This window comes from Sarcophilus harrisii, chromosome 1 (assembly GCF_902635505.1).
Source record: "Sarcophilus harrisii chromosome 1, mSarHar1.11, whole genome shotgun sequence".
Taxonomy (NCBI): domain Eukaryota; kingdom Metazoa; phylum Chordata; class Mammalia; order Dasyuromorphia; family Dasyuridae; genus Sarcophilus; species Sarcophilus harrisii.
Window position 1 is genome coordinate 291,477,633 of NC_045426.1, and position 12,169 is coordinate 291,489,801.

At 35.2% G+C, this 12,169-nt stretch overlaps 1 protein-coding gene across 1 annotated transcript in view; it reads left to right on the forward strand.

Annotated features, from left to right (window-relative positions):
- GDA (guanine deaminase) overlaps nucleotides 1–12,169 on the forward strand; it is a 95,619-nt gene that overhangs the window by 34,148 nt on the left and 49,302 nt on the right. Inside the window, exon 2 of the mRNA XM_031943698.1 lies at nucleotides 4,787–4,875. Coding sequence (XP_031799558.1) covers nucleotides 4,787–4,875 — 89 coding nt within the window. The remainder of the gene's footprint in view (nucleotides 1–4,786; nucleotides 4,876–12,169) is intronic.

A 12,169-nucleotide genomic window follows, 5' to 3' on the forward strand; every position in this document is an offset into this window, starting at 1 on the left:
GCAAAGAATCATTTTTTAGAAGACCGCAAGTTTGATAATTGTCAATTGAATGTGAAATCTTTCCTGGGATTGTGACTCATGACAAGATCAATAGGAGTTTGATTTGCTCTTGAATAGCACAGCTTATCGCACACTGAGAGGATATGAAACCATTTGGAGCTATAGATCAAAGGGAACATGGTTTCTGTGATTTTACATAATTTTAGAATTCACTCAAATCATACAGAATTCATCAGTTTCTTCTCCCCATCTTTCTACAAATTCAAATGCCAGTCATCCCATAAAAGGTGTCTTTTACAGAAAGCTTTCCCTGACTACTTTAACCTACAATATCTCTATTCTGAACTCTATTAAGTACTTAATTGTTGAGTGGTGCTTATTTTATTGTTCACTAATATGTGTGTATGTGTTACTTCCCCAACAACATTCTAAATTCCTTTAGGTGACGACCCTATCTTATAGTTTGTATTCTTTGAATTATAAAGCTAACACAAGGTCTTATATAATAAATTTAGAACTGGGATAGATCTCGGAGGTTACTGAGGCCCAGTGAGAATATATGATTTATCCAAGATCACAGAGGTAGTATCAATTAGATTTGGGTTTGGACCCAGGATCTTTGGCTTCTAACTCAGGCTTCCTTCCACTCCACAATGTTGCTTCAATATATATTTTTTAATTTTTATTTTTTATTAAAGCTTTTTATTTTTAAAATATATGCATGGATAAATTTTCAACATTGATCTTTCCAAAACCTTGTCTTCCAAATTTTCGCCCTTTTGTCCCAACCCGTGGGACAAGAACGCAGACCCTGAAAGAAAAGAAAAGGGAGCAGGGGACAGGAGACGTGAAGAATGGAGACAAGACAGGCTTTCTGATCAAGTCTCATTTATTATGGGTAAAAGTACAAGTATTTATATTAGGTTGTAAGGAAGTGGGAGATATGTGCAGGTACATATGGAGAAGAGTAGAAAGAAGCCGTTTAGTTGTAGAATGTCTTTGTGATGTAAATTGCTCCAGGATATAGTTTATGTGGCGCCTAAATAAAAGGCTGGTTTGCCCCAGGTGAGAATGTGGCCTTTGCCCCTAGCTCAGTGCTGGCCTCCCACACCCTTTCCCTCTCTTAGATGACAAATAATCCAATATATGTTAAATATATTAAAATATAGGTTAAATCCAATGTATTGTGTACATATTCATACAATTATTGTGGTGCATGAGAAATATCAGATCAAAAAGGAAAAAAATGAGAAAAAAAACAAAATGCAAGCAAATAACAACAAAAAAGAATGAAAATGCTATGTTGTGAGCCACACTCAATTCCCACTGTCATCCTCCCTCTTGGTGTAGATGGCTCTCTTCATCACAAGATCATTGGAACTTGTAATCTTCTCTTCTCTAAAATATAAAGTTATGTGGGAGCAGGTTTCTCAGAGGGCTTCTGGAGGTAGTCTTAGTTTCAGTTCAGAGTAATAATCACCTCAAATTCAGCCAGAAGTTAAAGTCCAGATCCTTTATTGTCTCCATTCAGGTCTTGTCCTTTCTTGGGCCCAGTTAGCTTTCTTAGAGGCCTATCTCTCTCCTTGGTTGAAGGAGCTCCTGCCGCTAATCCTTTGCCCCTGCCGGCTTCAGCCTCCAGCCAGCACAAAGGTGGAAAATGTAATGAATCTATCTCCTCCTCCAAGAGTAGGCTTGTATGTCTGGCCCTGAGAGCTTTTTGCTTATATGCTGTACACTGAGTACACACCAATCATTATATCACTGGGAAACCATTATTTGTTGTAGTATTAAATCAATTCTAAACTAGATTTAAACATTGTCTCGTCAATTCCACTTAGTACCTTTTTTCAAGTTCTGGCCCATAACATCTCCTTGTAGGATCAAATCAATCATACTGAACCATGCTAAATTAGATAATTATTCCACTGTCTTAGTGGAATCAATTCCACTGTCTTAGTACCTTATAAGAATCTTAACAGGAACTGGCCTGAATCATCTCATTGTTCAAAAGGGCCATGTCCATCAGAATTGGTCTTCATATAATCTTCTTGTTACTGTATACAATGATCTCCTGGTTGTGCTCATTTCATTTAGAATCAGTTAATGTAAGTCTCTCCAGCCCTCTCTGAAATCCTATTTCTGATCGTTTCTTATATAACAATAATATTCCATAACATTCATATTCCAAAGCTTATTCAACCATTCTCCAACTGATGGGCATCCACTCACTTTCCAGTTTCTTGCCACTACAAACAAGGGCTGCCACATTGCTGGATCATTGATAGCCTTTTGGGCATAGTTCCAAATTGCTCTCCAGAATGGTTGGATCAGTTCACAGCAATGTATTAGTGTCCCGGTTTTCCCATATCCTCTCCAACATTTGTCATTATCTTTTCCTGTCATCTTAGCCAATCTGAGGGGAGTCATAGTGATACTTCAGAGTTGTCTTAATTTACATTTCTCTGATCAGTAGTGATTTAGAGCACCTTTTCATATGATTAGAAATGGTTTCAATTTCTTCATCTGAAAATTGTTCATATCCTTTGACCATTTATCAATTGGAGAATGGCTTGAATTCTTATAAATTTGAGTTAGTTCTTGAAATGAGGTCTTTATCAGAACCTTTGAATGTAAAAGTTTTTTCCCAGTTAACTGCTTCCCTTCTAATCTTGTATGCATTGGTTTTGTTTATACAAAAACTTCTAACTTAATACCAGAATTATCTATTTTGTTTTCAATAATGTACCCCAGTTCTTCTTTGGTCACAAATTCCTTCCTTATTCCCAGATCTGAGAGGTAAACTATCCTTTGTTCTTCTAATTTGCTTACAATATCACTCTTTATGTCTAAATCATGAACCCATTTCAACCTTATGTTATATACGGTGTTAGGTGTGGCTCACTATCTAGTTTCTACCATGCTAATTTCTAATTTTACCAGCAGTTTTTGTCAAATAGTGAGTTCTCATCCCAAAAGCTGAGTCTTTGAGTTTGCCAAATACTAAATTATTATAGTCATTGACTATTTTGTCTTGTGAACCTAATCTATTCCACTGATCAACTACTCTATTTCTTAGCCAGAACCAAATGGTTTTGATGACCACTGCTTTATAATATAGTTTTAGGTCTGGTACAACTAGGCCACCTTCATTTGCATTTTTTTCATTAATTCCCTTGAAATTCTTGACTTTTTGTTCTTCCAGATGAACTTTGTTATTATTTTTTCTAGATCTGTAAAATAACTTGGGAGTTTGATATGGCACTGAATAAGTAGATTAATATAGATAGTATTCTCATTTTTTATTATATTAGCTTGCCTTCCCATGAGCACTTAATATTTTTCCAGTTGATTAGATCTGACTTTATTTGTGTGTAAAGTGTTTTGTAATTGTGTTCATATATTCCTGACTTTGCCTTGGCAGGTAGATTCCCAAATATTTTATATTATCTACAGTTATTTTAAATGAAATTTCTCTTTGTATCTCTTGTTGCTGGACTTTGTTGGTGATATATAAAAATGCTGATGATTTCTCTAGGGCTCTCTAAGTGTACCATCATGTCATCTGCAAAAAGTGATAATTTTGTTTTCTCATTGCCTACTCTAATTTCTTCAATTTCTTTTTCTTTTACTGTGAAAGCTAACATTTCTATTGAATAATAATGGTGATAGTGGGCAATGTTGTTTCATCCGTGATCTTATTGGAAACTTTAATAAATATTTGTTAAATGTTTAATTGGTTTTTCCTAACGAATACTTGAACTATGATTTTCAAGTGTTTTTAGTAGCTAACAATCCTGGTAGGAAAACAGAGATAAAAATTACAGAAACAACTATTAATAGTTATCACCTTAGTGCAGGCCCTCATCTTGTTTAGTTGTGTCCAACTCTGTAATCCCATTTGGCAAAGATACTGTAGTGGTTTGCCATTTCCTTCTCCAACTCATTTTACAGATGAGGAAATTGAAATAATCTTATCCAGAGTCACTTGTCTGAGGTCAGATTTGAACTTAGGAAGTTGAATTTTCATGACTTTTGCTCTGGGATTCTATCCACTGTATCATCTACATATATATGTATCTATTAACTTTATATTTATGCTGCATATTTATACTTAATGTCTTCAACAGAAAGAAAATACATTGTGAATAGAGATTATTTCATTTTTTTGTTTATTTTTTGAATCCCTAGTTACTCACACAGTGCCTGGCATACAAAAGCCTCTGAATAAATACTTACCAATTTATCGACTCCTTCTAGAATTTCCATTTAAGGCAGGCATACAGGCCAGCTGTGTGTCATTTTTCTCCTGGTTGTTGGCTGTATTGGGATTCCTTGTAGGATCTCCTTTCCTATGCCAGGTTGGGATACCTCTGGCTCTGCCTATACTTTACCCCTGACACTTTTCATCTTCCTTTTATGTTATCTTTCCTTCTAGAATGTAAACTATTATAGGACAAGTACTATTTTTCTTTGTACTTGTATTTGTATTCCTAGAACTTAGTATAGTGCTTTGCACACAATGCTTAATATAAACTTGTTGGCAGACAGAAATACCTTTTTATTAATTTTTTTTAAAAAATCTACCTAGGCAATTGAATTATTAGTCATTTAGTTCCACTGTACTAAATTCACATTTTAAAAGACATACATTAAACTTTATATACATGTGTATGTATCTGTGTGAGAGTGTGTGTATGTGTGTGTGTGTGTGTGTATGTATGTATGTATGTATGTATGTAAGAGAGATATTTCATTAACTTTGTGACTCTTTTTTCTTTCCTTAAAGATAGTGTTTTTGGAACCTGCTTCCCAGCAAGAAAAATTGGCCACAGAATGGGGCTTCACACCAATCGAAGTGAGAGAACTCAGTATCCAGTAAGTAGAAAACAATTAAACCTGATGAACACAAATTTTCAGGTATTGGGTTTATTTGTACTTTCTGTAGGTTCCAATTTCCTCTTTCCCTCCTCTTTTCCTCCCCTTGGCCTTATTGGCTACTATTTACTTATTCCAGAGCTCCTGGGGTCTAGATTCTCTGGCCCCACTTCTCATACTCTACCAGGAATTTGGGAAGATTGGAAAGAAGAATATAGTCCAATGGTGAGATGGAAGGAAATGAGATTCTTTCATCTAAGAAACTATAAGGAATGGAAAAGTTGCTGAGAGACTTTGAGAGGAATGGTGTTTTTCTGGATTTGTGTCCTTTTCCTTCAGACCCTTTTCTGAATTGTCAGAAACAGAGGCACAAGAGAGCTTTTGGATGTGGATAATTTAGATTTTTGGTGATTTGTTGTATACGGGACATCTCAAAAGGCTTGGTACATTTTTAATAAAGTGCACCAAGACTTTTGAGATATGTTCTGTTTCCTCCCAGAATATTCCAGTGACTTTAAAAGAGAGTGCTTTCCTTTCAGAGATGCCCACATACCCAGAGGAAGCTTAAAGACTGCAAAAATCTCTTTAGTTTAAAATCAGCATAAAGAATGGATTATAAACCATTTTTTTATTTGATGCCATTAATTGGAGTTTGATTATAGTAAATTCTCCCTTGGAACACAGGGCCCTTATGAGAAAAGAGGGTAGAAGGGAATTGAATGATAAGCATATTTGACAATTAGTGGTTTACAGCATGAAATATTGAGGCCTTTTCATGAATAATCTTGAACATTTTTTTAATTGATCAGAAGGTTTTAATAGAGGTTGTGATTTTGTTTTGTTGTTTTCAGAAGTAGTTTTTATGGTTGCCCACAATCTCCTTGAATGAACAAACTGATCTATTTTTAGGTAAATAGAAGGAAAAAAATACCTATTTTATCTTATACCTAAAGAAGTATGTTTTTGAAGGCAGTGTGAATTATGCCCATCATTTTCCTTCCAGGAATTCTTTTAAAAGAATTAATAGCTATGTGGAATGAGTATGATAATTACTAAGGCCATGACTTGCCAAAGTCTGGGGGAAAAAAGATAATCCACATAAAATTCTCTTAGTACAACTAAGCTAGGACTTGAAAAAAAATTAGCAGTGGGCTTAAGGTAATTAATTTTTTTTCTTTTGTACCAGGGGGCCAGAGAGTTTGGAAAGTTTGAAAATCTAGTTTGGAAAGCAATATATATACATACATATGTATAAGCATACATGTATATATACATATGTATATGTATGTATAAAATAATGATCTCATTTGATTCTCACAATAATTTTCTGAGGTAGGGACTATTTTATACTCATTTTACAAATGAGAAAACTAAGGCACAGAGAAATTAAGTGATTTACCAAAGGTCACATTAAGTAATAAACAACTGAGGTTTAATTTGAATTTATGTCTTCCTGACTCTAAGGCCTGCATGCTATATCCACTGTTCTTTAACCAGTTTATTTCCTAGCTAGGTTGATGAAATTATAGAAGTTAAGGGGCAGGTAATAAAGTGAAATAAGTGCTGAAGTCTTAAAAATGAGAGCAAAGAAGAGTCTCTATTGCCCTTTGATGAGATGTGAAAAAGTTCTTCACTCAAGCCATAGCACTAGAGGGAAGCTAACCATGGGTCCTGGTAGCCCTGCTCCTGTTAGATCTTTAAAAGCAAGATAACACTCTGTAGGGCTTGTCAGTGGAGAAAAGAGCTCTGAGGAGTGGTTTTGTGAGTTGAGAAGAAAGCCATCCCTGGTCATCAGGAGTTGAACTCTGGAGAGAAACAGGGACAAAGAGCCCAGCTGAGCATGATCACAATAAAGGAAAGGATGTTGAGGTCTCAGAATGCCTTTAGGTATGAGTGGGTTTTTTTTTTTTTTATGTGCACACCTTCCTACTAGAGTACTTTAAGTGTGTATCACTTAGAATGTAGGGAAGTGTATCTTCCCACTGACATTGAATATGTGTGGAAGAGTAAATCATAACAGTATTGACATTCTCACTAAAGAATGACAGGGACAGCAATTGGACCAGTGATTTCGTTGATATTATTATATAACTGCTTTCCAAGGATCTTCCAGCTTTCAGAATCTACTCTCTCTAATTCATCCTAAACAATCTTTCCTAATCTGGATGAAGAAATTTCTTATACTAATGCAAGTTAACACTTTCTCTGAAATTAATAGCTTCAGAGAGTCTGACCTCCTATCAGGCACCAAAAGACATAGAGTGGTTAATATTAAATGGAAGGATGAGTCACAGGTTTTTCGTTAAAGAAGTAAATAATGAATTATTAAAAGTAGTTTTTTTTGTATTTCCAAAAGCAAAAAGGAACACCATTTCATAGAATATTTAGTCATCTTGCATGTGTTTATGGAAATAAACAAAAAGATCAATATGAAGACAGTTACAACTTATGTAATCTTCTAAATATAGCTTAAGTAATTATGTAATCAGTTATAGAAAAGGAAGAAGTAGAAAAAATATAAAAGGACTTAGACCTTCCAAATTAAGTCAGCATATATTTTGATAATGGGTTACCTCAATTCAAATGTGATCATAGATAAATAAGATATCATAGATATCATAGATAGATAAGAGATATTGAAAAAATATGATTAAAAACTAAAAAATGTGGGGGTGGAGCCAATATGGCGGAGAGGACATACACATCTTCCTAAATTCTTCTTTTCCCTCATTGTAAATTTTAACAAAATTCAGCCTCAGAATTAGAGCTTGACTGTCAGAACCCACAAATATTGGGAGTACAATATATTACCAACTGAAGATAATTTTGAAATTCTCTAGAAAAAGGTCTGTTTTTGTTATGGCTGGGTACAGCTAGGCCAGGTGCAGCATCAGGCAAGTTGGCAGTGAGAACATGGGAAACAGCTCACGCTGAGGACACCTGAGCAGGTCAGGGTGTGGTCTCTGCTGGTGGAAAATCTGCAGGGAAAACTTTATCACAGTGACTACTTTGCCCTGGCAGCAAGCCAGTAGATCAGCAGAGAAGCTATAAACACAGGGGGTAAAGACTATAACCCTCAAACGTTAGACTCTCTTGGGACTTGGCCACACCCACCCAACACCCAGAGTGACTCAGCATGATCCAAGCACAGCCCCAGTAATTGGTCCTGGTGCAGCCCTAATAGCTGCCTTTCCACTGCTGCTGATTTCAGCACAACTGCTAATCCCCATGCAGCCAGTGGGTGCTGTCCCTCTACTCCTTTACTGCCACTTCTGTAGAGGCGGCTTGGAAATAACCCACTGCCTCTAATAAGCAGACTATAGGTTTTGTTTTTGTTTTTTCAAAAAGAGCAAAAAAGCAAAACAGGCTCTATTAATAGCTTCTATATGAAAAGCAGACTTCAAACCTTGAGGAGACTAAAAATAGTTTGTCTTTACATCCCAAAGTGGATATGATCTTGTCCCCATCACATAAGGCTCTCATAGAAGAAATTAAAAAGGATCTTAAAAGAGAGCTAGAAGAAAAATGGGGAAAGAAAAGGAAAGCTTTGCAAGAGGATCAGGATAAGTCATGTTACTCATTAAAAGACAGAGTGGATAAAGAAAGAAACTCCCTGAAAAACAGAATTTGTGAATTGGAAAAGGTAAACAATTCCAAGGAAAACAGAATCTGTGAATTGGAAAAAGAAAATAATTCTTAAAAAAAAATGGCGAAATGGAAAAAAATTCCATACAACAAAACAACTCATTTAAAAACTCAACTGAACAAATACAAAAAGAAATTTAAAAAGTAAATGAAGAAAATAATTCATTAAAAATCAGACGTGAACAAATGGATATGAATGACACAAGGAGACCCAAGAATTAGTCAAGCAAAACCAAAAAATGAAAAAATAGAAGAAAAATGTTAAATATCTACTTGGGAAAACAACAAACCTGGAAAATAGATAATCTAAGGATTATAATAATAATCTAAGGATAATCTAAGGACTCACTGAAAATTATGATTGAAAAAAGAGCCTAGACATTATTTTTCAGGAAGTCACCAAAGAGAACTGCTTAGATATTATAGAAACAGAAGGCAAAATAGACATTGAAAGAATTCATTGATCAGCTACTGAAAGAGATCCCAAAATTAAAACTCCAAGAAATATTGTGGCTAAATTCCAGAACTATCAGAGCAAGGAAAAAAATATTACAAGCAGTCAGAAAAAAAACAATAAGGATCACTCAGGATCCAGCAGCATCCACATTAAAGGATCGAAGGGCCTGAAATCTGATATTCCAAAAGGCAAAATAACTTGGTAAGCAGCCAAGAATAACTTACCCAGCCAAACTGAGCATTTTCTTCCAGGGAAGAAGATGGACATTCAATGAAATAGGTGGATTCCATTTATTTCTGACAAAAAAACCCAGAGCTAAACAAAAAGTTTTACCTCCAGATATAGGGCTCAAGAGAAGCATAAAAAGGTAAGAAGGACTCTTGAGTACTGTATTTCGGTTATGGGTATACATAAAGAGTACATGTATAATTTGGTTTTACTGTTACAACATAAAAAAGGAACTAGAGGTGGAAAGGAAATTGTACCAGAAAAAGAGAAAAGTGGAGGTAAAAAGAGGGAAACTACATTTCACTAAGAGGCAAAGGAAACCTATTATATCTGAGGTAATGAAGGGAGAGGGATGAACATAATGTGAATCTTACTCTCATTAGAGTTGGCTCAAAGAGAAAATATTAGACATATTTGGTTTAAATAGAAACTTCTCCCACTTCATTGAAAAGTGGAAGGGGAAATGTAATGTTCTCTGGTTCGGTTTTCTTGGGGTCTCTGGAGCAGCCTTCCTTTCAGTTCAGTAATCACCACACGAGTAGCCAGGGATTAAAGTCCAAATCCTTTATTATTTATTTCAAAGTCTTGTCTTTCCTGGGGCCCAGTTAGCTTTCTTAGAAGCCTTCTCTCTTCTTGGTTCTGAGAGCTTGAGCCCCTGCCTGTCTTCTCTTCCCTCTGAATCTCTGAAAAGGGAAGGTTTAGGGTAAATAGAAGGGAATACAGAAATAGAAAGGAAAAGTTTTAAGAAAAGGGAGGTACTTCAAAGGGGAGGGAGGGATTCTAAACAGGGAGGCATGAGGCAAGTGATGCTCATAAGTCTAATACTGGGGAAGGGGCTAAGGGGAAAAGGAAAGAGAAAAGCATAATTTGGGGATAATGAAATGACAGGCAATACAGAATAAGTAGTTTTAACTGTAAATGTGAATGGGGTAAATTCCCCCATAAAGTGGAGGCTGATAGCAGACTGGATTAAAAGCCAGAATCCTACAATATGTTGTTTACAGAAAACACATTTATATATAAAGCAGTGGCCACCAAAACCATTTGGTGTTGGCTAAGAAATAGACTAGTTGATCAGTGGAATAGGTTAGGTTCACAGAACAAAGTAGTCAATGATTATAGCAATCTAGTGTTTGACAAACCCAAAGACCCCAACTTTTGGGATAAGAAATCACTATTTGACAAAAACTGCTGGGAAAATTGGAAATTAGTATGCAGAAACTAGGTATGGACCACCCATTTAACATTGTACCCCAAGATAAGAACAAAATGTGTTCATGATCTAGGCATAGAGAATGAGAATATAAATACATTAGAAGAACATGGGATCATTTACCTCTCAGGCCTGTGGAGGAGGAAGGAATTTGTGACCAAAGAAAAACTAGAAGTCATTATTGATCACAAAATAGAAAATTTAAATTATATTAAATGAAAAAGCTTTTGTACAAATAAAACTAATGCAAACAAGATTGGAAGGGGAGCAATAAACTGGGAAACCGTTTTTACAGTTAAAGCTTCTGATAAAGGCCTCATCTCCAAAATACATAGAGAATTGACTCTAATTTATAAGAGATCAAGCCATTCTCCAATTGATAAATGGTCAAAGGATATGAACAGACAGTTTTCAGATGATGAAATTAAAACTATTTCTATTCATATGAAAAGGTATTCCAAATCATTGTTGATCAGAGAAATGCAAATGAAGACAACTCTGAGATACTATTACACACCTGCCAGATTGTCTAAGATGACAGGAAAAATTAATGACGAATGTTAAAGGGGATGTGGGAAAACTGGGACACTGATGCATTGTTGGTGGAGTTGTTAAAGGATCCAGCCATTCTGGAGAGCAATTTGGAACTATATTCAAAAAGTTATCAAACTGTGCATACCCTTTGATCCAGCAGTGTTACTACTGGGCTTATATCCCAAAGAGATATTAAAGAAGGAAAAGGGACTTGTATGTGCCAAAATGTTTGTGGCATCCCGTTTAATAATGGATAGAAACTGGAAATTGAAGGGATGCCCACCAATTGCAGAATGGCTGAATAAATTGTGGTATATGAATGTTTTGGCATATTATTTTTCTATAAGAAATGACCAGCAGGATGAATACAAAGAGGTTTGGAGAGATATACATGAACTGATGCTAAGTGAGCAAAACCAGAAATCATTATACACTTCAGCAACAATACTACATGATGATCAATTCTGATAGATGTGGCTCTCTTCAACAATGAGAGGATCCAAATCAGTTCCAATTGAGCTATAATGAACAGAACCAGATACACCTAGAGAAAAAACAATGAATGAGAAATGAGTATGGACCACAACATAACATTTCCACTCTTTCTGTTATTATTTGCTTGCATTTTGGCTTTTTCTTCTCAGCTTATTTTTACCTTCTTTCTAAATCTGATCTTTCTTGTGCAACAAGATACCTGTATAAATATGTATACATATATTGTATTTAACATATTTAACCTGTATGGGACTACCTGCGACCTAGGGGAGAGGGTGGAGAGAAGGAGGGGAAAATTTGAAACAGAAGTTTTTGCAAGGGTCAATGTTGAAAAATTACCCATGCATATGTTTTGTATATAAAAAGATATAATAAAAAATTTTAATGGAATACATTTTTAAAAAAATAAAAAATATGAGGCCAAAGACTTGTAGACTCCAAAGAAGCCACAAACATATATAATGAATATTTTCTTGAAAAGAAAGGCAGGACTGTGGAGCAGCCATATAAGTTTACCAAAATGAAACTAACCAAGTCGTAATGGACAGGAAATAACTGGTCAAAAATAATTTATTTGAAATATCTCTAACTCATATCGTAAATATATTAGAGTTGAGATCAAAATCAAGAGCAGCAAATTTTAAAAAAAGAATAAACATGAGATGTGATATACAATCAAAAGAGTTCAACCCTGGCCTATTTAAGCAAGCTGTTGTTGAAAA